Source organism: Symsagittifera roscoffensis, chromosome 3, assembly GCF_963678635.1.
Source record: "Symsagittifera roscoffensis chromosome 3, txSymRosc1.1, whole genome shotgun sequence".
NCBI classification, from domain to species: Eukaryota; Metazoa; Xenacoelomorpha; order Acoela; family Convolutidae; genus Symsagittifera; species Symsagittifera roscoffensis.
This window is the reverse complement of record NC_087064.1, coordinates 16,949,053-16,975,271: the sequence shown is the minus strand read 5'-3', so window position 1 is coordinate 16,975,271 and position 26,219 is coordinate 16,949,053. Positions and strand designations below refer to the sequence as shown.

General features: G+C 37.8%; 1 protein-coding gene across 1 annotated transcript in view; it reads left to right on the top strand.

Annotated features, from left to right (window-relative positions):
* The window catches only part of LOC134841596 (titin-like), a 39,859-nt gene that overhangs the window by 7,747 nt on the left and 5,893 nt on the right, over nucleotides 1-26,219 (top strand). Inside the window, exons 13-29 of the mRNA XM_063857628.1 lie at nucleotides 457-6,750; nucleotides 7,084-8,874; nucleotides 10,533-10,859; nucleotides 13,296-13,637; nucleotides 15,080-15,448; nucleotides 15,625-15,933; nucleotides 16,641-17,009; nucleotides 17,101-17,409; nucleotides 17,619-17,987; nucleotides 18,466-18,768; nucleotides 18,999-19,364; nucleotides 19,433-19,723; nucleotides 19,957-20,322; nucleotides 21,013-21,324; nucleotides 24,665-25,033; nucleotides 25,337-25,651; nucleotides 25,841-26,209. Of these exons, the coding sequence (XP_063713698.1) occupies nucleotides 457-6,750; nucleotides 7,084-8,874; nucleotides 10,533-10,859; nucleotides 13,296-13,637; nucleotides 15,080-15,448; nucleotides 15,625-15,933; nucleotides 16,641-17,009; nucleotides 17,101-17,409; nucleotides 17,619-17,987; nucleotides 18,466-18,768; nucleotides 18,999-19,364; nucleotides 19,433-19,723; nucleotides 19,957-20,322; nucleotides 21,013-21,324; nucleotides 24,665-25,033; nucleotides 25,337-25,651; nucleotides 25,841-26,209 (13,170 nt within the window). The remainder of the gene's footprint in view (nucleotides 1-456; nucleotides 6,751-7,083; nucleotides 8,875-10,532; nucleotides 10,860-13,295; nucleotides 13,638-15,079; nucleotides 15,449-15,624; nucleotides 15,934-16,640; nucleotides 17,010-17,100; nucleotides 17,410-17,618; nucleotides 17,988-18,465; nucleotides 18,769-18,998; nucleotides 19,365-19,432; nucleotides 19,724-19,956; nucleotides 20,323-21,012; nucleotides 21,325-24,664; nucleotides 25,034-25,336; nucleotides 25,652-25,840; nucleotides 26,210-26,219) is intronic.

The following is a 26,219-nucleotide window of genomic DNA, read 5'->3' as shown; positions in this document are numbered from 1 at the left end:
AATAAATCGGGTCTGGTATGGTTTTCGAGTAAACTAACCTTAAATGTTTCACTCTCCCCCGAGGTTTCACTGTGCATTACACCAATTGCAATTCGGGTCGAGACATTTTTGCTGAGAACAAGGATTTTAAAATGACGGGTAAATATCTCCAACATACTTAATCTACAAATGCAGCCCTGGTATAGAAAATTGATGTTAAAGCAAAGAAGAAGAAAATAGCCGCCATGCTATGATTTTAAGTTTCAAAGCTCGGGGAGTCCTTGCTTCGAGTTGTTTTCCATCATATGAAGACTTCAGTGAAGCTAAGTTCAAAATTTTTTGGTCCGCGATACTAAATTTTTCTTTTGCCATTTAAATGAGTTCTCGACCCTATCATTATATGTCACACCCAATATGTGATTATCAATTCACGCCCCTAAAGTCTTTGTTTCACGTGTGTTTGTTTTCAATTTACAGCCGAACAATCAACTTCTGCCATCAGTGTGAGCGAGCCCGTTTTGGACGAGTACGAAGAAAATATTCGCTACATGATATCGCTCCAACGGACACTTGTCGAAGATATCGAACAGCGAAGGATACTGCAATCAACATTCGCTGAAGACTACGCACAACCTTCCTGTTCTTATGAGGTTACCGAAAAGCTCACAGAGCAGGCGTCTCGTGAAACCGAAAACGAAGTCGTAGAAGTCGCCCAGGATTCTGAAGAGACAACTGTCGAGGTTGAAGTTGAAGTAACAAGCGAAGAAGCGCCCAAAAATTTCAAAACTGCGGAAGACGAACTGGAGAATCTGCGATTCATTTGCGAGCAGTCTGAGCTTCCCGAGATTGTTGTTGAAAACGACTCAGAGAGTAATGAAGACATTTTGGCCATGACTAAAAAGGACGATTTCGATCCCCTCGAGTGTCTGAATTACAATGTAGATTTCATTCGAACTAATTCTACCACTAGTTCGCGCGGTGCAAGCACGAATAATGAGACATCATACCTCTCGGATATGTGGAATTCGCTGCTAGACCGAGTCGATGACGTTCAGAGCCGACTGCGACGTCACACGTGGCACGAAGAACCGGAAGATGATGAGCCAGTGGTTGAAGAGACTAAAACTGAGAAGAAGTCGCGGCCGAGGCCAAAAAGTGAGATGGTCGATGTCGACGATTCTGTTTTCGATGCCCTGGAGCGCGAGGACGAGGCAGAAGGAGGATCGGACGAGACCCTCTTCGATTTGAATGAGTTCGGAAACTTCGATGAATTACCTGATACAATCACAATGAGAAGCCGAACGGAGGAAGATGACTCGATTTTAGATTTTCTTCTGAAGCAAGAAGATAAAGAGACAAGAACAACTGAAGTTACACAATTGGAACAAGCCGACCGTTGCTCGTCAGAATCTGCCGGAGGAAGTTTGGACAAAATCGACGAGTGCGCCAAAACGGTAACGGATGTTGACCTCACAAAGAATGTCTACGACTCTTTTGCTCAGAGTGATATAAGAGTAAACTACGCTTCGCAATCTGCTCTTTCGGAAATTTCTCTAGACTCTGATAAGTCTATCAAAGAATCGTTCGTGACTGAACCAGCGGTTTTCACAGATTTTGAGTCAAAGAGTGTGGCTGATTCAAGCGATGTGATCGGTTTTGCGATCTCTACTGAAAATGAGGAGACATCAGAAAGCTTCAAAGTTTCAGAAGTCAAAGCAGCCACAGAAGTAGAAGTGGAACTAACCGTAAAACATGATTCTGACTCGGCTGAAATGTTTGCCCCTGAAATTAAGGAAGAATCAATCTTGGCAGTGGAAAGCAGTGCCGATGATTCAGTCGATAACTCGCAAGTTTCCATCTCGATTGATCAACTTGAAACGGAAACTGACTTCGGAGGTTCGATCGCAATTTCGGAAACAGGACAGAACGAAGATTTTGTTTTATCTGTTGATCAAATTGAATCGGAAGAGATTGCCGAGAAAGACACTGTAATTGCTGCATCTTTAAACGTCGAAGAAGAATCTTCAACTAACGAACACGCCGTCGACATAGAAACTCATGAGCAAAACATAGACACCGCAGTTGAGTTCTCTGAAGAAAGTTTGAGTTCAGATGAAAATATTCTGGTCGAACTCTCAGGTTCTTCTGAAGCGGTCAAAAACAGCAACGAAATTTCCTTGGAAATAACTGAAGAAGACTCACCTGTTTTTGTAAATGTCAGTAAAAACTCTGAAGAAAGTACGGAAAAATCACCTCAAGTGATTGAAATTGCAACAGGGGAGGAAGAAATTTTGCAGATTTCAAAACTGGAATCAGAAACCATCGCTCTTAGTGAACAATCTCAAATAACAGTTGAGACAGCAGATGAAACAACCGAGACCCAACTAGACTTCAGTGAAAGTAAACATAGCTCTGATGAGAATCTCACTGTGAACGTTGATGATAGTTCAATCGGAGCCGAAGTCAGTGAAGACATTTTTCTTGAATCAATGGAAGAGGAGTCACCAGTATCGTTTCAGTTGTCCGCAGCTACAGAAGAAAGCACAGCTACTACAACTGAAAAAACCGAAGTAGAAGTTGCAACTGGAGATGAGGAAACTGTTGAGATGTCAGCTTTGCAATCCAGTTCTGAAGATACAGAAGAAACTTCCTCTGAAGCGATCACTGTTTTCCTAAGTCCTATAGCTGACGAGATTGCTCAGCAGGAAAAAGATTCTGTTATCTTAAGTAAAGATATTGAGCAAACTGAAGTGCTGCAATTTAGCACCAACGAAAATGAATGCCATGCTGAGGAAGTGTTAGAAAAAACAGTCGATCTAGAGTCAAAAAATGCTGCGCATACTCTAACCGAAGAAATCGATAATGAAGTTTCAGTTCAAGAGTTCTCCAGCAAGGTGAAAGAGGAAATTAGCGAGGTTGCGTCTGAGTCTCATGAGAAAACTGTCGTTTTTGAGCAACAAAAGGTTGATTATTCGACAACGGTTCTATCCACCGAAGAAGTGGCAACGGTAGAAACAACAGATATAGAAAGAAATCAAATGATAGCTGTTTCAACAGCTGAAGCAGAATCAACTTTTGTTGTAGAAAACTCCGAAATCAGTGTTGAGGTTGAGGATGAAACAACTGAGATCCAACTAGACTTCAGTGAGCGTAAACGTAGCTCTGATGAAAATCTCACTGTAAGCGTTGATGAAAATTCTGTCGGAGTTGTTGCCAGTGACGCCATTTACCTTGAATCAATGGAAGAGGAGTCACCAGTATCGTTTCAGTTGTCTGAAACTAGAGAAGAAAGTACTGAAACTACAACTGAAAAAACCGAAGTTGAAGTTGCCACTGCAGATGATGAAGTTGTTGAGATTTCTGCTTTGCAATCCAGTTCTGAAGATGCCGAGGAAAGTCTTTATGAAGCTATCGCTGTGTTGCAAAGTCCTTCGAATGATGAAGCTGTGCAAAAAGAAGATGAATCTGTTGTTTTGGGCGAATATGTTCAGCAAACTGAAACGCTTCAGTTTACCACCAGTGAAAGTGAAAGTCATACTGAGGAAGCAGTACAGGATACTGTCGATTTGGATGCAATAGCTGCGAGGCAAATTCTAACTGAAGAAATTGCTAGCGAAGTTTCAGTCCAAGAGTTCTTGAACAAGGTGGACGAGGAAATCAGTGACATTGCCTCCGAATCCCACGAGAAAGTTGTCAGATTTGAGCAACAAAATGTTGAGTCTTCGACAACAGCTCAATCCACCGAAGAAGCAGCAACCGAAGAAGCAACTGATATAAAAAGAAGTGACTTGATAACTGTGTCAACAGCTGAATCAGAATCAGCTGATATTGCAGAAAACTCTGAAATCACTGTTGACGTTGAAGATGAAACGAACGAGACGCAACTTGACTTCAGTGAAAGCAAACATAGCTCTGATGAAAATCTCGTCGTGAACCTTGAAGATAGTTCTACTGGAATTGAAATCAGTGAAGACGTTTGCCTTGAATCAATGAAAGAGAAGTCACCAGTATCATTCCAGTTGTCTGAAACTAGAGAAGAAAGTACTGAAACTACAACTGAAAAAACCGAAGTTGAAGTTGCCACTGGAGATGATGAAGTTGTTGAGATTTTTGCTTTGCAATCCAGTTCTGAAGATACCGAGGAAAGTCTTTATGAAGCTATCGCTGTGTTGCAAAGTCCTTCGAATGATGAAGCTGTGCAAAAAGAAGATGAATCTGTTGTTTTGGGCGAATATGTTCAGCAAACTGAAACGCTTCAGTTTACCACCAGTGAAAATGAAAGTCATACTGAGGAAGCAGTACAGAATACTGTCGATCTGGATGCAATAGATGCGCGGCAAGTTCTAACCGATGAAATCGTTAGCGAAGTTTCTGTCCAAGAGTTCTTGAGCAAGGCGGAAGAGGAAATCAGTGAGGTTGCCTCCGAATCCCACGAGAAAGTTGTCAGATTTGAGCAACAAAATGTTGAGTCTTCGACAACGGCTCAATCCACCGAAGAAGCTGCAACTGAAGAAGCAACTGATATAAGAAGAAGTGAATTGATAACTGTTTCAACAGCTGAATCAGAATCAGCTGATATTGCAGAAAACTCTGAAATCACTGTTGACGTTGAAGATGAAACGAACGAGACGCAACTTGACTTCAGTGAAAGCAAACATAGCTCTGATGAAAATCTCATTGTGAACATCGATGATAGTTCTACTGGAAATGAAATCAGTGAAGACGTTTACATTGAATCAGTGGAAGATGAATCACCAATGTCTGTGCAATTGTCTGAAGCGGTAGAAGAAAGCGTCGATACTACATTTGAAAAAACCGAAGTAGAAGTTGCAACTGGAGATGAGGAAACTGTTGAGATTGCAGCTTTGCAATCCAGTTCTGATGATACCGAAGAAAGTTCCTCCGAAGCTATCACTGTTTTCCGAAGTCCTGTAATTGACGAAGTTGCTCAAAAGGAAAATGATTCTGTTATCTTGAGTAACGATGTTGAGCAAACTGAAACGCTTCAGTTTAGCGTCAGTGAAAGCGAAAGTCATACTGAGGAGGCAGTACAAAAAACCTTCGATCTAGAGTCATTGAATGCTGTGCCCATGCTAACCGAAGAACTCAAAAACGAAGTGTCATCCCATGACGTCTCGAGCAAAGTGGAAGAGGAAGTCAGTGAGACTGTCTCTGAGTCGCATGAGAAAGTTATGACATTCGAGCAGCAAAATGTTGATTCTTTGACAACTGTTCAATCCACCGAAGAAGCAGCAACTGCAGAATCAGCAACTATAAAAAGAACTGAAATGATAACTGTATCAACAGCTGAATCGGAATCGATTGATATTAAAGAAGGATCCGACATTACTGTTGAGGTTGAAGATGAAACTAACGTAGTTCAATTGGGCTTCAGTGAGTCTCAATTGAGTTCGAATGAAGATGTTTTGGTTAGCGTTGATAATGAATCAATTGAAAAAGAACCTTTACAAGAAATCTATTTAGAAACATTGCAAGAGGAGGCACCAAAGTCTCTGTTTCTTTCGGAATCGATTGAGGAAAGCGCTCATAGTACATCTGAGAAAACAGAGATCGAGGTTGAAACCAGCTCGAAGGACAACCTTGAGGTGACGCATTTGGACGTTAATGACACTACAGTGGATAGCTCTGAAAGTGTAATATTTGAAACGCAAACAGAAGAAGAGACGTCAATGGATCAGGTTGTAATGGAGGAGTCGGCACCAAAGGAGACTTCAACTATCATGATCGATGTTGACGAGGAAGAGTCAAAAGAAAGGGAGATTTGCAGTATTTCAGTTGAAGAGCTACAATTCGAAGATTTAGAATTGGTACACGAACAATCCGAAGTATTCGAGGAAACTCCTGGATCGCTTACCCAAAAAACTGAAGCGCCAGTAGAACAGCCGGAGTCGAAAGAAGTAGAATCAACTTTGAGTTGTGCTTCATCAGTGCAGGCGCTCAAGCTCTCAGAGAATGAAGTGTTCGACAATTCTGTGGTAATTGTATCGCAGTTAAACAACTGTTGCAGGCTGGCCAAAGACCTCACAGAAGACGATATCTTGTTTGAGCTTCTAAAGTTTGCCAACGATAATGAAAAAACAGACGCGGGCAAGAGGCTCTGTAAGTTAGTTTTGTCGTTGACCCACGACATCAACACGTTAAGTGACGTAATGGGAAGCGATAACTTCTGCTTTGACACGGAAGAACAGGATTTCCTGGTGTCCTATTTAAACTCTATTGCTACTGAGCTTTCCGAAATCTTGGAATCAGAAGACATCAAGACTCTCTTTAGGCAGTTTGGTATCAACGAGCCTAAAAAATTGACGAAACTGGAGTTCGACATTCACAGTTTAGTTTCCGCCGTGTTCGCAGTATTGTCTTCCGTTGAAGATACGTTTGGACCGTCGGTGAATAGTCACAACTCTTTAGAACAACTGTTCGAGCTCCAGGAACAAATGATTGACCTTTCACTCTCTCTCAGTTTGATTGACAAAACGGACGCTGATGACAATTCTGTTGTCGAAATGCAGGTCGAACTGGAAGAAGTGATTAACAAAATTGTCAAGTTTGTTCATGAAGACTCCGAAAATGTACTTGGTTTGAGCTTCGACTTGAAAGCAGCAGTTAGCGAATTGTATGTGGAACCGTTGAAGGTATTAACGAACAGACTCAGAATCCGCGGCCGATCAAGAAAATCGAAGAAACAAGTGCATTTCAACTCTTTCGACGAAGTCTTCCCCGAAACTGAAAGCGAAGAAGACAGCTTTTTGCGTAAGTTGGCCAATGTACTAACCCAGGCATGAAATATATCACTTTCCTTTTTAACTATCGAATTGTATCTGAATTATTAACTTAACATTAAAGCTTTCTTACGCCCATGCTCATGCTTATTTACCTGATTACCTACAACAAACGTTACCTCAGTTTTAAGGATGCTAGTGTTTCAGAGACACCCATCTTGACAGTCGATTTTAAAGTTTTTTTTCTTAATGAGACGCTTTACTTTCCTTTTGTGATGTAGACTAGTTCCAGTTTGGCTGATTTTGCTTTCATTGACAATTTGATTGGCAGTCTTTTCCATTTGGTGACTTTTGTTCTTTTTAGGGTACGATTCTGAGGACGACGAAGATGACAGTGGAAGCATCGTCGGCTCAGACACCGAGCAGGAGTACTGTGTCTCGGGCGTGGATTACGACATACTTCATGAAGAAACAATTGACGCTCAGGCTAACATCGCATTCGCCATTCAAGAAGAGGAAGAGCCCCAAAGTTCACCTGAGGTCATTCAGTTGGACGAGAAGGCTGATGTTGCCGAGCTGGTCACCGAAGAGAAAGTACCAGACGAAGATCTGGAGAGTGCCGAGGAAAATGTTAAAGAGATCAACACCAATGATTTGAAAGACTTGCCTGCCAACGAAAATGCAAAGGAACCCGAAATTAAAGAAATTCCTGATGAGCTTTCAGAATTGCTTGACACAAAATTAGACGAGGTGAAATCGGATGAGGTCATAGATGTCGTTGTAGCATCCGATTCAGAAACAATTGATGACACCGAAATTGTTGTCGGTAGCGTATCTGAAGTGAAAGACGAAGCTACTCTTCTGGAAGTCGACTCAGTCGATGCATCAAGCGTCGCCTTTGTCAGATCAGAGCCGGAAGAAATTGTCATTGCTTCAGTATCTGAAGTCGAACAACAAGAAAACGACACAACTCAGGAAGACTTGCGTGTTGAACTTGACGAAGAAACTAAAGATGAGACTGTTGTTTTGGACGCAAATGTCACAATGCAACTGGACGAAACGAATAATGAAACAACGGTTGTTGAAATCGAAGAAGGATCTGTAGACGTGAATGAAGTTCAGCAGGAGATTGCAGTATCGTTGGTGGACGATGAAGAGACACTAGGTGACGAAACATATGACGTCAGCGTCATGGAAACTTCACAACTGGAAGAGACTGATGCGAAAGTCGAAACCACTGAGGTGTCAGTTGAAGAAATGACATCCGAGGAAATTTCACCAGTATTCGATGTCGATGTTAAAGTGGACTTGGAAAGTCAAGATGTCTCGAATGAATTTGCGAAACCAGCAGTTGCCGAAGTTGTGAGCGCAGTTGAAGATGCAACCTCGGTCGAAATATCAGAGGCTACTGAGTCTATTTTGACTGAGGAGTTGGAATATGTTGCGGTAGCAGTCGAGGAATCGGAGAATTCCGACGCTCCTGAAAGTTCATTTGTACAAACCAAAGTGCACTTTGAGGAATCATTGAAGGTCGAAGAGTCGGTATCTGAAATCGACGTTGAATCTCCAGTGTTACCGATTGATGTAACCAGTGATGAAACTTTGGAGGAACCGACTGTTCTCTTCGGCGAAGAGACCGATGTACAGGAAAAACCAGCCACTGATCATGAAATTAACTTCGAAGAAGTATCTGAATCAGAAAACGTGGAAATAAATGTAACGACCGACGAGGAAGAAAAAGTACCCGAGGAAACTCAAGAAATTGAGGTTTCATCAATTGACTCTACAGAGTCGAAAGCTGTCGTCGACGATAATGGACACGTTGCTGCTGACATCATACTTGCTTCGGTGTCGGAAGAAAGCGAGGAAATAGTTTCTGATACGATAGTCTCGGTCCAAGATGAAAGTGTCCAGGAGAAGACGATTGATATTGAAACTCAAGAAGAGTCATTTGAAGAACTTACAGACATCCAAATTGATGAAGTTCCAATCGAAGAAGCAATTGCTGAACACGAAGATGAAAACAATGAAGATGAAGTAGACGATGAAACTGAGAGATCCGAAGTCAAAGATACTCAGAAAGAGCGAAAGGATGTTGAAGCTCTTGTCGAAAAAGATGAAATCACGATTTCGCAGGACTGCACGACTGAAGAAGGTAGGCTATGCACTCTAAATGAAAATACACCGTGCACACGAAGCGCTCAGAAAACATTAAAATTAGAATATCGGAATTGAAATTAAGGATTTTTTTGGTCAATTTGATTAATCTTTGATCGGGATAACTACAAAAGCAAACGCTTGATTTATACCCGATTTCATTTTTTTCCAAGTCCAAACACATTTTTAAGTTTTTTTTCTGTGTCCATTCTTAATGCAGTCCATGCTTAATATGTAATTTTTGATGTCTGTGAAGTTGGCAACAGATAAATATTCGATTCTACTGGGCCGATTAGCCTGAAAAATCGATAGTTTTTTTTTTTGAGTTTTTCTGATTCTAAATCAATACTTTTATTTTTCTTAATATTGGGCCAACTCAAAGATGGAAACTCAAAGTTGTAGTAGAATTAAAATAGGCAAAAACAAAAGCTTCTGGTCAGTGCTGGGGTAAGGCTAGTCAATCAGATTCGTTCATTATCGGGTACAAGACTTTTTCCCGTAAACAAATTTGTCCACAGATTTCAACATGCATGCAGTACACATGCATTCAGTATGCGCGTAAATTTTACTCCCAATAAGCATCCCTATTAGCGTTTTTCCATTGAATTCGCAGTTCAAATTTTTTAATGATATTTCTTTGAGATTATTTTGATTTTTCGATTTCGTCGTTTTCTGTTTATTTTTTGTCGGCTTAGTTTCCGCTTTTAGTTTCTGGTTTTTACCATCTGGCTTACTTTCCGGTTTTAACTATCCATCTAGATCGCTCATTTGTATTTAATATTTTTTTTCAACGTTATTGTTGCTTTTTTCGGCTGTTTTGTTTGTTTTTCCTTTATTCCGGCTTGATAGGTTGAGGCCTATATTATATTAGCTTATTGGCCTCATATTGTGTCTTTCGATGACCGAAAAAGTTAGTGTGTGCGTATTTGTGTTTTTAGGACGAGTGGGGCTTAATAACTTCTTATTAGTCTTAATTTTTTTTGATTTTTTTCAGATTTTTTTTATTTTTGTGGTTAATAGGTTTCGGGCAAAATTATATTGGCTTAGTTGTCTTATTTTGTCACATTTGACAGGCAAATAAAGTTTTGATGAGTGTTTTGAGAGCGAGAGGGACTTATTAACTTTTCATACGTCTTAAGTCTTGTTGACTTTTTTTGGTTTCTGCCAGGGTATTTTCGGCTTTTACCGCTTGGTAAATAATCATCCGATGCTGATTTTACATTCTATTGTCTCGGTATGTTTTTGTTTCAAAAGTAGCTTTATTCATTATGATGGAATAGTTTTTTTCGACATTTTCGATTTTTTTTCTTGTGTTGTATCGCAAGTGGTTCGCCTCTATGTATAACTTGCTTTGATTAGTTTCATCGAATTTTCTGTTGACCTATTATTTTTCGGCAACATATTCACTCGGAGCAAAAAGTTTTGAAAATCATTCAGAGTTTAGTAATCAGGGTGCCCCCCCCCTAATAGACCAAGTTAAGATCCTCCATCCCAGCGCTTAATTTAAATTAAATTTGCTAAGCGCTGCATGTAAAATGCTCGATTCTGATTGGCTGAAAATTCCCAAGTTAGAACCAAGTTAACATCCTCCCCCCTAAACGTGTTTAGGGGGGAGGATGTTAACTTGGTACTAAAAATTTTCTCCGACTGTTTTAGCAACAATTGTCGCCTCAACGTCAAGTGCAGTGTTTGAAGCAGGTGAAAAGTCTTATGTAGAGATTGAGTTCTCAGTTCCATTTGAACTCACCCAGGAGCAGCTGACTTCCAAAGATGCGTCCGTGTTTCTGGAAGCCGGAGAAGACGACAGTAAAACGGCTCTGGATTTGACCTCAGTTGAAGTCGATTATGAGCCCCAAGAGAATTACACAAAAGTCATAGTTGCCTTGACCTCACCGGATGGCCATGAAGTCAAACCTGGAGTGGTTGTTTTGAACGTGGAATCTGCGCAACACGAACATCAACATAGAGTCAACATCGTTCCTGGTAATGAGTTTTTGTCATTTACTCAAATCTCATGCATGAGAAAAACTACGTGATGAGACGAACGAATTATGCAAATTTAGGCATTAACGAAGTGTAGTTGTATAGCATAGAAGTAGATTTAAGTTCAAAGTACGTTTAATACAAGGTTCCTTAAACTTGATATATTATTTTGCAGCGCACTGCCCTAATTCAACAACCTCTAGACCCGGCTTTAATTCACTTTGTTGTGCACCATCTGAGCAAAAGCTTTTAACAAATCTAACCACAATAAAAAGTTTAAACCAAAGTCCGATGATGCAAGCAAATATGGATCCAGCTCGCTACGAGCTTCCCGAAATAGCTTTATCGTCAAATGAAAATCTTACGGAAGAAGTCATCGATAAGCCATCTAACAGGCTAATTACCATTGAAAACAGTTTCATTGACCTAGCTGAAGTCCGTCAGCAACGTAAACTTTACGACGACATCTGCAACAAATTCAAGATACAGCACCTGGAAAATAATCACAGTTTGGTTTTGAATAAAGTTGACGCTGAAGATTGTTTGCCGCAGCTTATTATATGCCGGTACTCAGAGTTGTACCCCGACAAGTTTCACAACCTTGTTGTTAGTTTTGCAAACTCCGAGTCAAATGAATTTTTTGAGAATGCATTGAAAACGAAAGCAGCAAGGCCAACAAACAAGCTGAAAATGACTGACGACAGCTTCATTGAGACTGCCGGAAAACGAAAACGCAAAATTTACGACGAAATTCGTAACAAGTTTTAAAATGAATCACCCAGAAGAGTATTCGAAGCTCGTGTTGGGTGAACTCGACGCTGAAGATTGTTTGTCGCAGCTCATCGGCAAGTACTCAAAGCTGTCTCCCGAAGAGCTTCACAGTTTTATTGACACTTATGAGAACTCTGAGTCAGAAAAAGTTTTAAAGGGTGACTTAAATACGAACACAGACGGTTCCATCAATTCAAAAACTAGGCTAAAAATGATTGGAGACACTTTCGTTGACCTAGCTGAAGATCGAAAACGCAAAATTTGCGACGAGAGTTATAGCAATTTTAAGATGAAACACTCAGAAGAGTATCAGATGCTCATAATAGACGAAGTTGAAGCCAAAGATTTTTTGCAGCAATTTAATTTTAGTCAGTACTCAAAGCTCTATCCGGAAGAACTTCACAAACTTTTTGACAAATATTCGAATTCCGAGTCAGAAGAAGTTTTAAAGGGCGTCTTGATTACAAATACATAAGGTTCCGTCAAGCGAAAAGACAAGCGCAAAAGAATCGGAGACTTTTTGGTCGAACTAACTGAAGACAAAAAACGTAGGATTTACGACAAAATTTGTAAAAACTTTAAGATGAAACATCCAGAAGAATATCAGATGCTCGTGTTAGCAGGAGTTGACGTCAAAGAGTGTTTGCCGCAGCTTATTGTTAGTCAGTACTCAAAGCTGTATCCCGAAGAGTTTCAAAACATTGCTGACAGCTATGACTGCGAGTCTAATCAAAGTTCAACGAATGCACTGAATTCAAGTAGCGCACTGAATTCAAACATCATTTTGAAACTCAAACACAGGCTGAAAAAATTGCACTCAAGTTTTGGTGACATATCTTACAACAATCCTGGATTCTCATGCCTCAACGAACTCGCCGAGTTTGCTCCCACGGGATCTAATTGGAATACTAATCAAGCATCTTATAACCATTCTAATTCTCTGCCGGGTTCTAGAGGTGAAGCACCACACCTTGATGATTGCTTGTCCTGTGGTCCCAGCACCAGTAGTATTGCACATCACTCTCACTGTGATAGAATAGGAAGCACAGTCCTTGTACCATCACCTAGTGCAACCAAAGGTATCCTCGACATACCAGAACTCACATCATCGCACGCTCACAAAATAATATTTCATTACTAACTGTCTTCTAGGGAACAATATGCACATCGGGTTTCCACTGTAGAACAAAGTTTGGTGAAAGGGTAGGTTTGATTCTTCTAAGCTTGATTTTTTTGCGCTAAAAGAATGTTTCGTGGATTAAAATTATAAAGGGTTTCGTGCTATTGGTGAAATAAATTGGATTTCAGCCTGAAATATTGATTTATGTTAAGGACCTCCAGATAAGTGGAATTTTTGGAAGAAAATGACCTAAATTGTATCGAGTAAATTGTATCGAAAGGAAAGTGTTATTTGTAACTCTCATCGGCTTTAGGCTCACATAAAAAATCACTCTGCTTTTCACAATGCATAAAACACAAAAAAACTCGGTTTTCTAATTTTATCAGCCTTGTTTTTGCTATTCAGTGAACTAGATCATCGATTACGGTATGTTATGTCTCCAGGTTACGGTTTTTGTTGTTATTTAATATTGAGGCTTTACTGTCATCAATGTCATTTTGATTTGATTTTCTCGAACTACGAAACTAATGTATTGACTTTTTTAGGAATTGATTCAGATTGGGAACCTATCAAAGAAAGCAAAGATGACCAGATTGTATCAGTTGCAGAAGGACATCCGGTCACAATCCAGTTCTCAGTCCCGTTTTTGGTCCAGCACGACATCCAATCCGATTCTCCTTCCAACTACTCAGTCGTGACGACACGTGAAGACAAAACCGGGAAAGCAGTCGTGAATCTGAAATGGGGCGTGAAATCGGACACCGAGAAAAATTGCACGGTTTTTACTGCCACGCTTGACGAATTGTCAACTGAAGAGTGTGGAAACTATTTTGTCTCTGTGACTGCTGAAAAACAACAGCATACACATGTTTTGGCGATCGATGTTGGTGAGTGCTTTTTTAAATGTATCACCTGTTTATTGTTCCGACTCTTTGAAAAATGTTGAGGAACTTTGTATTAGGGTGTGTTTTAGTTTTTTCTTTTTGTTTTCCACGCAAACTCAGGTACCACAAAAAATCAAATGAATAGGTCGAGTTATATATCTAATTGATGATAGTGTGTGAGGACAAGCTCTCACTTGAGCTACAGCTTCAGGTCTACCACAACTTGACCAAATTTGGCTGCAATAGTGGTACCACGTAAAAGTTCTAGACGCAAAAAAACGGCCTTGAGTCGCAAAAAACAGCTTCGCTCAGCAAAAAATAACACTGTCTGGAATGTGGGGAAATAATACAGATTGACTATCCTTGACAGGACTGTTAAGGCCTACTGATAGCTCCTCTGCGATTCGCAGGAACTACAATTATTAATTATTATTAATTACAGTGTTGAGAAAAACCGGTTTGAAATTTTTAATTTTTGGTCTAGCCTCGAGCTAATAAGGTCTGCAGGCTTACACTAGCTTTTTAAAGCTTATTTTAAGCCATGGAAACTTAGTTTTACTCAATCTTTACAGAAGCAAATTGTTTGATATTTCTGAGCTCCATTTTGGTAATCAAATTTTTCAAAAATTCAAAAAACAAATTTTGTTGAAGATTTAATTTTCTAACAACTTTTTTTTTGGTTTTTTTAGTAATTTTTGTTCGAAAACTGCTTTTCCAACTGGTTTATTTGACTATGAATGTCGAATATACCTACCTAATTCAGGGACGGATCTAGGATTTATTTGAGGGGGGGCGGAATTTCAAGAAAATTTTAAAAATTTTGTCGACCTTTTTTTTTGGTCAACCAATTTGATTTTTTGGCATATCCCAGAGCACTATAAATACCTTGTTTTGGCCATATGTTCTGCACCACTGGCAAAATTTAAAAAAACAGGCCACAAAGACGTTTTAGGGCACTTTTTTTGAAAAATTTTGGCCAAAAATCTCGATTTTTTGTCGCGCGCTCCCCCCTCAAAACTAGTATATTGGCTATTGGCGCCGAAGGCGCTTTTGGAAAAATAAAATTTTAGGGTCAGTCACCAAAAATGGATAGCTCAAAATAGTACAAAGGGACCACCCTTTGGGTCAGCAGCGAGTCAAATCCCTGAAGAAGAAGAGGCGTCCGCCCCCCCCCCTCATTAAATCCGCTCCTGACTTAATTTGTATTTTTTCGTTCAGACCTTTTTATCACACCACTCAGAAAAAAACGCCATAATTTGAAAAGAGTGTGTTTTTTAATACTATGGTCGGAATATTCTGTGCTATTTGCACAGTAACCAGCTATCCTTTTGTTTCTCTGTGTTTCGCAATTTTTTCTAAACATTAATTTCCTGAATGAAATTTGAATGTAAAGATGAAGTTTGAGAAGACCAAAACATAAAGCTAAACTCGATATATATCTTTAGTCGAACCACAATACACCAGGTCTGACGTGACTATCAAAATCAAAGAAAAGGAAGAAAAAACTCTTTCTGTCGAAACATACGCTCCGGTTCCGTTCCTGTCAGAAATCAAGAGCAGCGAAGACATTACGGTCAGTTTTGTTGAATCGGAACAATCTGTCAATGAAGAAAACTCATCGTCATTGGCAGCGCTTGTCAACTGGAAAGTAACAGGCGAATCAGAAGATGATTCTTCGAAGCCTCAAGTGTTTTGTCAGTTTGAACTGGATTCCGAGAAAGTGTTTGAAATGAAAGAATTGCCAGTTTTGGAAGTCAACGTTTCAACCAAAGATGGGACCAGAAAGCACTCACACGCTACCGTTCTTGAAATGGGTTGGTAACCATGACATAATTTCGAAAAATGTTTTCTATTAAATGACTGATTTTGACTGAACTTTTAATCATAATTTTACCCATGGAGATGCTAAAATGAGTTTTCTCTAGCAAACTTTTCCTGCATTATTGATTCTTCAACAATACAGCTGATAAACAATGTATACATGTTTTAGACACTCCTGAGCCCATATTCACCGAAGAATCTGTAACTGTGCTGAATCATTCTTCATGCTCGCTCAAATTTGATGTACCCGAGAACGTGATTCAAGTGGTTGAGAAATGCAAACTGGATTGTGCTTATGAAGATCAGCCTATCGAATCCTTTAAGATTCAGAAGCCTAATGAATCCAAAGAAGGTGAAGACGAACCGGTTATCGTGCATAAAGAATTCGAAGAAGTTGACATTGGAGACAGCGGTGTTTACACAATCACCATGCAATATAAGAGACAGAAATATATTCACAAAATAGTTTTGGAAGTCGGTTAGTACTTAGGTTTAAAAAAGAAATTATATGCAAGTTAGCAGTACAATGTCATCGAATTTTGTTTATGTGCGGATAGTCCTTCAAATTAGGAGACTTACGTTTCATAGCATAAATTGAAAATAGAATGAGGTGTTTTGACTAAAGAAATTTAAATATTTTTTTTTAAGAATAAAGAATTGAGTGAATACTCTTACATAGTTATTTAGGTCTTGGTGATTTTTTGTAGTTTTTTTTTCAGGTAAAAAAATTATAAAATTCTATAATAACTACAGATGTGCATTCATGCATGTTAATGCACTTATGAATGCACTTAGTAATATATACACTTTTTCCGTTCAATTGAAATTCATATGCTGAAAGTTACGGAAATAGCTCTTTCCAAATACGAACGTGGAAATGGCGCAAAAAAATGTGAACGGCTTCTAGTTTTGAAAATTGAATTTGGTTTGTAAAATTCCAAGCGGACTAAAAACTTTATCTATTGATTCAGTCCTCTGAAATTGGGTTAATTTTATCAAAAAAGCAACCAACCATAAATTGTTCTTAAAATATATTTTAGCTTTAATATTTTTTTTAAACTGCGAAAGTTGAATTTAAAAAAAAAACGAGTCAGTTTTTTCTGTTTCCTTGCGTGCCATACTCTTTTTCAACTGTCAGTTGGCTATGTTTTTCTATCCCAGCTATTGTAAGCAAATTTTTTTCAGTTGAGCCTCAGTACACAACATCTGAAACATTGGTCAAGGTCGATGGGAGTGAGATTGATGACAGCAAATCACTCACAATTGAAACTAGAGCTTCAGTTCCATTCCTGTTTGATTTGGAAAACAAGGACGATATAATTGTTTCTTTTACACCTGAGAAGTCGGTTGACGATATGGAGTTACCTCTGGCGCAACTTATCGACTGGAATATCTCAGATTCAGTGGATGGTTCATCAAAAGCATTTATTTTTTGTCGATTCGAGTTGGATTCAGAAAAAGTGTTACAAATGGAGAACCTACCAGTTTTAGAAGTCAATATAATGAGCAAAGATGGAATAAGGAAGCATTCTCATGCGACTGCTCTTGAATTGGGTAAATCAAGACTACTTAATTTCTACTTGATATAAATTTGAAAATTATGACCTTTGAACATAACTGTTGACCCTATCAAAAATTGTTTCAGAATTGCCTGAGCCTATTGTTATTGAAGAATCAGTGACAGTGCTGAAGCATTCTTCATACTCTCTCAAGGTTGATGTGCCCGAAAAAATAACAAGTGTTATCGACTGCTGTGCAGTCGACTGTGCTTTTGAAGATTCTCCTATCGACTCATTCGAGATCCGAAAACTACCAGAAGACGTTGAAGTTTCAAGCAAACCTGTTTCCGTTTATAAAGAGTTCGAAGAGATTGACATCGAGAACAGTGGGGTATACACAGTAACCATGCAATATAAAGGACAGAAGTATGTTCACAAGATTGCCTTGGAAGTCGGTTAGTGCTGGCGTAGCGTTTCTGGTCACCAAAAGGGCAAAAAAGTAGGAAATGAATTGGCGAAAAATATGTTCTTTACCACTTAGCTATAGTCCCAATTGTCAAATTAATTAATCAAGATAGCAACAAGTCAATTGTTTTTCAAAATTGAAACAGTAATTAATTTTCATCTTTTTGATTGATTTTTACGGTAAAATATTGTTTTATAGTGGAACCGGAATATACGACATCTGAAGTTGTCGTCAAAGTTGAACAGATCGACTCTGAAGAACAGCAAAATGTCACGGTTGAAACTTTGGCTCCTGTTCCATTCTTGTCTGAATTAAGTAGCAGGGAAGACCTACTTGTAACTTTCACACCTGAAGAGCAAGATGATCCTGATTCGTTACCTTTGGCAAAACTTGTGAACTGGACGGTTCAAGAACAAAGCGATAAGGGTTCAAATCCGGTGATTTGTTGCAACTTTGAGCTGGATTCGGAAAGAGTGATGGAAATGGATCAGCTGCCAGTTTTGGAGCTTAATGTATCTACCAAAGATGGGCTGAAAAAGCACTCGCACTCGACTGTTCTTCAGATGGGTAACTTTATTAATAATGTTTAAAACCCAACTTAAACGTTTTTCTCTAAGATATGCAGATTTTTTTGCAGAGCTGCGAAGCAGAAATCAAGTTGTAGGTTTTTTAAAGCAGTTAAAAATGAGCCTCTTAAAGTAATCAAACAATCTTTTTTTTTTTCATTTCATCAATCAATCTGTGTAGATTTGCTTAGGTTATGGATTTGAAAACATGTCAACTTTATCTCGTTCTTATCGTTTTTATTGCAAGTTTGTTTTTTCGAAATTGAAAACTGGTCAATTTTGTGCTTGGAGTCAGTTTCAAACCCTCCTCTCTCGATTATTATGCAAAAGTATCATTTTTGACAGATGAATGCAGGTCAAATCAATACAACAAGTGCTCTATGGAACAAGTGCACAGTGGTAAAAGCAATATACTTAGTTAATTTTTGAATAGTGTCACTTTGTCTATAACTGAAAAAAAAAGAACTTTGTTGAATTAGATGAGCCGGAGCCCATTGTGACCGAGGAATCTGTGACAATTGTGAAGCACTCTTCGTACTTGCTCAAATTCGATGTACCCGAGAAAGTTAAAAACATCGAAAAAGTTAAACTGGACTTCGTGCACGATGACAAGCCTATCGACTCGTTCGAAGTTGACTCTCCGTCTGAGGATAAAACTGAGTCCAAGCCTGTATTAGTCCATAAAGAGTTGGAATTTGTCGAAAATGAAGACAGCGGTGTGTACACAATTTCGATGACATACAACAGGCAAAAATACATCCACATGATTGCCTTGGAAGTTGGTAAGAATAATTAATAAAACAATAAAAACATAGAACATTCTTTTTGAACGCTTGACATTCTGTGGTGGTTGAAATATCGGTCTTAAAAATTCTGCAGTTGAATTTTTTTATGTGAAATCAAATGCTATAAAATTGTCTGGCAGTTCACATTCGCAAATAAAAAGTCCGAGAGTTTTCGTTTATTGCATTATTTTACGGACGCCATTTTTGATCACAATTGAATGTTTCAGTTGAACCTGAATACACCAAGTCTGAAACTGTTGTCAGCATTGATGAGAGCGAAACAACAGAACCAAAGACTCTAACGATTGAAACGTCAGCACTGGTACCCTTCCTGGCAAATCAAGAAGAACAAAACATCGTTGTTTCTTTTACGCCAGTTGAGTCTGCGAACAAAGAGGCATCACCAGTAGCCCGACTTGTCGACTGGTGTGTAACAGAACCAGCAACTGAGTCATCGGATGCTGTTATCTGCTGCAAAATTGAGCTGGAGTCCGAGCCGCTTTTTGAATTGGGTCAGTTACCGGTGTTAGAAGTGAAAGTTTCCACCAAAGATGGTTTGCAGAAACATTTGCACTCAACTGTTCTTAAACTTGGTAAGTTAATCATTTTCTATTATGCACTTTTAACTTTGAAAAATCGAAATGATATTTTGTGAAATTAGATGAGCCGGAGCCCATTGTGACTGAGGAGGCTGTGACAGTTGTGAAGCACACTTCGTACTCACTCAAATTTGATGCACCCAAGAAAGTTAAAAACATCGAAAAAATTAAACTAGACTTCGTCCACGATGACAAGACTATCGACTCGTTCGAAGTTGACTCTCCGTCTGAGGATAAGCCTGTATTAGTCCACAAAGAGTTGGAGTTTGTGGAAAACGAAGACAGCGGCGTGTACACAATTTCAATGACATACAACAGGCAAAAATACATCCACAAGATTGCCTTGGAAGTCGGTACGTATAATCAACCAAAATATCGAAAACTTTTTGTTGAACGCTTGATTTTCCGTGGTGGATAAAATATTGTTGTTAAAATTTTGTGGTTGAAATTTTGTTAAATGAAATCAAATGACAAAAATGTATGTCAGTCCAGATTCGGAAATACATAGAACCGACTTTTTCCGAGATTTTTGTTTTTCGCATTATTTTTGATGGATCACACTTATAACTCATTTGAAATGTTTCAGTTGAACCTGAATACACCAAGTCTGAAACTGTTGTCAGCATTGATGAGAGCGAAACAACAGAAACACAGACTGTAACGATTGAAACGTCAGCACTGGTACCCTTCCTGGCAAATCAAGAAGAACAAAACATCGTTGTTTCTTTTACGCCAGTTGAGTCTGCGAACAAAGAGGCATCACCAGTAGCCCGACTTGTCGACTGGTGTGTAACAGAACCAGCAACTGAGTCATCGGATGCTGCTATCTGCTGCAAAATTGAGCTAGATTCCGAACAGATTTTTGAATTGGATCAGTTGCCGGTGTTAGAAGTGAACGTTTCTACCAAAGATGGTTTGCAGAAACATTTGCACTCAACTGTTCTTAAACTTGGTGAGTTAATCTTTTCCTATAATGCTTTTTAATTTTTAAAGAACGAAGGGCTCTTTTGCTGGTTTTTTTTCAGGCTCGTTTAGGCTTGAGTTTATTATAGCTGATTTAATTTATGCGGAAAAATATTTTATACAGATGAATCATGAAATATTTGACACTGTTTCCGAATTGATTCAATTTTATAAAAAAAAAAAGTGATGGTTTTCATCCAAAAACGGTCGAATTCAGAGTTTCAACGTTGAAATGAGTAGTTTTGGAAATAGTTCGATAAATTTTTATTTAATTAATAAATTTTTTATTTATTTAATTTAGTCTTATTTAATTTATCCGACAAAATTTAAGAAAGATATAAAATCTGAGAACTATGCAATTTTGATCAAATGTAAGAAAAAAACAGGAGTGGCAGTTTTCGAATCAGTTTTTTGAAAGTGAGCGTCGGACCCTGCCTAAAACGATTAAAAGGGTATAATGTCTGAGTATTTGTAAAACAAAAGGTTTGTTTTGGGTTGATAGACAAAATTTAGTAATGCTGTTAGATATTGCACCTTTTTGGCTAAATAAATTTCTTGGGGTAAACCGATACTTATTTTAAAGGTTACATTGAAATTCATCACAAAACTGGCAAAAAAGAGGTAATTGTGTTATAGAGTTTATGTTATATACTGGATATGGTAATCCATTTTTTTCTAGACGAGCCGAAGCCAATAGTATCTGAAGAGTTTCTTACCGTTGTGAAAAACTCCATGTGCACACTGTCGTTTGATGTACCCGAAACATTGAAAGAAGTGGTTGAGAACTGCCTAGTGGATTTTTCGTTCGAGAATGAACATATCGACACGTTTGAGATACAAAAACCTTCTGCAGATAATCACAAAGATGAAGACATGCCTGTTATTATACAGAAAGAATTCGAGGAAGTTGATTTCGATAACAATGGACTTTACACAATTACTCTACAATACAAGAAGCAGAAATATGTTCACAAGATCTCTGTAGAAGTCGGTTAGTAGCTTGACGGAAAAATAGTTGTTTACACTCCGGGCTTTTGAGCGTAGTATTATTCAATTAGTCCTCTTTAAACAAGATAGCTCATTTTCGTGCAAATATTGCTTAAACAAATTTAATCGAGTGTTTGTTTTTTTTGGACATTTTTATATTCTTTGCAATAATCGCCGACAGAACCGAAATAAGAAAATCACCCTGCAATTAAGAAAATGTAGAAAATCGCCCTGCCGTTAAGGTTTGAAAAGTGTCGTTTTCTCAACAATTTGGACTTAATTATGCGCATTTTTATTTCATTGTTTTATGCTAAATGCGTAAAAGCGAATTGTTTGATCACTGCAAATAGTTCCACAACTCAGGGCGCAATTGTGTAGCCCATTTTGATATGAAGTTATTGGAATAGAACAATAATTTTCCCACTGGAATCAAATCATATTTTTCTGTACGTTATTTTAAGAATCTATAAAGGTAGTTATGACTCATATTAAGGTAGTGATATTTTTTTTTCAAGAAAAAATCTTATAAAATTTTTTCACGCTTTTATTTGATTTTTTTGCGGCTTGACTTTTAATCTTTTTTCAAGTTCAGTTCATTTGTTTAGTTAAAAGGAAGGCGAACTCCTTTATCGAACACGAAAGTGTAAAATAGATCAATAGTTTTCCCACTGGACTCAAATCATATTTTTCAGTACATGTTTTTAAGAATCTATGAATCTATTTAAGACTCTTATTAAAGTAGTGATGATTTTTTTCAAGAAAAATCTTAAAATTTGTTCGCGATTTTATTTGATTTTTTTTGCGGTGTGACTTTTAATTTATTTTCAAATTCAGTTCATTTGTTTAGTTAAAAGGAAGGCGAACTCCTTTATCGAACACAAAAGTGTTGAGGTCACAGAAAATTTGATCGACTTCTAATTTCGCAAGTGAATTTTAAGTTTCAGATTTTGCAGCGGTATAAAAAATTAATCTATTGATCCAGTTTTCCCAAATTGAATCAATTTCATTAAACAACAGACATTTTTCTTGAAATTTAAAGAGCTCTGAAACAATAATTTTTTAACTTTGAGGTTGTGCGTTTTTCGTGCGTCCATTGACTCTTTTCCATTTCTTACGGTTTCGAATTTTATTTTCTTTCAAGGCTCATTTCTGCATAATGATATTTGCTGTTTCCTTGCTCGTATTTACGATTTGCAGCTTCGCCTGTGTTAACAAATATCTTGCTACATAATTCAGCTATCATAGACAATTTACCTAGATTTTAGCCATCCCCTAATTGTAATTTAATTTAATGAGTGCATAACTTGCTTATTAAGAGCATTGAACGTAGTGAATATTTTTATATAGGTCTTGCTGGTTTTTTTCTTTCAGGAAAAAGTCCTAAATTTTCTTCGCGCTCATATTTGATTTTTCGCGCGGTTTGACTTGCGATTTCTGTTTAACTTCAGTGTATTTCCATTGTTAAAAGGATGGCAAACTCCACTATCGAACAGCAAAAGCCACGAAAAACCTGATCGACTTTTAATTTCGAAAATGGAAATTATTTATCAGATTTCTCAGCGAAATAAAAATTTCACCCATTGAGTCAGTTTTCTCAAATTGGGTTTATTTTAACAACAAAGGGTTCATCATAAATTGTTCTGCAAATTCAAAGAACTTAAAGGCCATCGATTCTTTTCTTTGAAATTCAAAAGTTGACAATTTTTGAAAAAACCAGTCGTTTTTTTTTCAGTTTCCTTGCGTTCATTAATCTTTTCCAACTGTCAGTTGGCTATGTTTACACTTGCGAGATCAAGTGTCTCTTTTTAGGAAACATTTTCCCCTGCCCAATTTTTTTTACAAATCTGTGAGAAATTAAATTTGCTGTAATAGTTAATCTTAATAATTTCCAGACCCCTTATCCCGTGTGTTTCGGAGGTAACGCGGTTGTCTTTGCACCTTAAAGTCTGGAGTTTAAGTGCCGGCAAGGTTTCTTTTTTCCCTGCCTGAAGTTTTTCCTTTTTACACTTGCGTCAGCGTAGTGTATTATTACGAACTTTCTGTTTTTCTAATCTAAGTCGCGAATATTGGTGCCTATCTTTGAAACTCGAAAAGTAATAAGTTAACACATTTGATGCATTTTTTTGCATCAAGTGAACTGAAAAAAGCTATTTGTTTAAAACAACAAAACAATCATAAAAACTCAGTCTTAAAAGATTTCAGAAATTTTTTAACTCAATGTTTCGCAATTTTTTGAAATTCAAAATTTATGCATAATCTGGCTTTCCACTTTGATTTGTTACATGCGAAGTTAGTGTGGAGTCTTCAGTTTGTTATATTCCAAATTATTACTTGTAAAATTGTTTATATTTGTATTTGGTGCTCCTTTTGCTGAGTCTCATTACCATTTTATTAGCATATGTAGCTGCTATTTGTGACTAGTAACTAGTGTTTGACTAGTGACTATTTGTGACTAGTGTTTGTCGGTGGTTAAGCGTGCGTAGCTGTGCGGTTACATCGTAAAACTCAAAATCTTTTGATTGCAATATGTCTTAGATCGAATCATAGACCTAGACGACTTTTTACTAACTCGAGGCTGGTTTTTCTTTTTCCTTTTGGCGCGAAGCTTTGCCTATGTGTCAAAAATTTGGCCTATCGTTTGTCTGCTTATGACATTTTGGCTCAGTTGCCACCTTACGGATTTTTCATGAGCTAGAGGCGATTTTCAGTTTAGTTGCAAGTGTTGTGTATTTCTTCCTGTGCTTTGTAATATTACTAGCTCTGACTTGCATTATTTTTTCCTTCTTAGTAATTCTCGGCTGTTTTTTTTTTCATGTTATTTTTCATTTTTTCCTAAAAAATTTTCAATCTGGATTTCGATTTTTCATTTAATTAGCTTGCAATTCTACGCTTGAGTGATACCTCTGTGTTACATGCAGTTTTAATTTGCGTATTTTTTGTCCTTATTCTCCTTTTTTGCGGAATTCAATGTCAGTCCCAAACTCATTTGTATATACAATCAAATTTTCTCTAGACGTTTCATTTGAAGACTGATCAATTAAAACCTCTTATAGGCTCAGTTATACCTAATGGTTTATGGCACTTGAAAAAGAATGACTAGAAAAAGAATGAAAGAAATCCGCACTCTTCCCGGCACTAACTAAAAGTTATTTCTTTAAAACATCGGATTTTGAACGAGACACCATCCAGTTTTCCGACAAAATGATTTTTACCCATCAATTATAACCGTTAATAGATTTTCCTTAAGTAATCCTCTTGTTGATAATCCTAGTTTTTGGTAATCCTAACTTTCTTTGATAATCCTACTTTTTCTCCTTACAAAATTAATTCAATTATCATTTTAGTTGAACCCGAGTACACAAAAACCGAAACGGTCATCATAATTAAATGCAGTGAAATAGAAGAGGGCAAACCATTTACAGTTGAAACGATGGCCTCCGTTCCATTTTTGTCTGAATTGAATCATAAAGAAGACCTAACTGTTTCTTTTAACCCTGAAGATTCGGTTTCTGGCACTGACTTGCCACTGGCGAGACTCATCGACTGGAATGTGACAGATTCAGACGGTTACTTTTTGAATCCAATGCTTTGTTGTCAATTCGAAATGGATTCGGAAAAGGTGTTGAAGTTGGACCAACTACCAATTTTGGAAGTCAATGTGACCACTAAGGATGGTACACGGAAGCATTTACATGCGACTGCTCTTGAATTGGGTAAATCATTCGAGATTTCTCAAAAAAGCTTCGAATTGGGGGAATAAGTGTTCTGAGACTGATAGTTAAATAATCGGCATTTCTTTTTTGTACCAACTATAAGTTTTGGTTAATGCGCTCATTTTCATTTTCACCCACTTGCGAGTTTTTGGTCAAAAACATTTTTCGGTTTTTATACGCAACCTGGTGAAACCCGCCGTTACACCATAAAATACATGCTTATGTGACGTGGGGGAAGGAAAAAGAGCCGGTTAATGTGTTACCCAAGTGACGGTCAATTTTTGAAAAATGAATGTTGTTTAGAATCTCCTGAACCCATTGTGACCGAGGAGTTGGTGACTGTAGTGAAGCATTCTTCTTGCTCTCTCAAGTTTGATGTGCCCGCAAAAATGACGAATTTCGGCGATAATTGCCAACTTGATTGTACCTTTAAAGATAGTCCCATCGACTCATTTGAGATCCAGAAGTCATCAGAAGACAACTTACAAAACTCGGAGTCGAAAAAAATTGTCGTACATAAAGAGTTTGAAGAAATTGACGTTGATGATAGTGGCATGTACACGATTTCTTTGCAATATAAGCAGCAGAAATATATTCACAAGATATCTTTGGAAGTTGGTTAGTATATAAAAAACAAGATTGGAATTATTTCAATTTTATAAGGTTTTTTTTTTCTGAAAGAAACTTTAAACTTGTACCAATGAGTCTGTAATTTAGCATCAGAAGAAAAAGTTTTTTATGAATGTTCTATAAAAACAAGTATCCATTTTTGTTGCTTCGAATTATTTGAACGAAAATTGTTTTCAGTTGAACCTCAATACACAAAGTCTGAAACTTCCGTCAAGATCGATGGCAATGAAATAGAGGACAATCAACCACTCACTATTGAAACAATGGCTTCAGTTCCTTTCCTGTTTGATTTGAAAAACAAAGATGACATTGTTGTCTCATTTACACCTGAGGATAATCTTATCAGTGGTTCAAAACCATTGGCCCGACTTGTTGACTGGAACCTAACCGATGCAGATAGCGAATCGTCGATTTCAATGATCTGCTGCCGATTTGAATTGAATTCTGATCGCTTATTTGAGTTGGATCAGTTACCAATACTGGATGTCAACGTATCCATCAAAGATGGTATCCAGAAGCACTTGCATTCGACAATTCTCGAAATTGGTGAGTTATG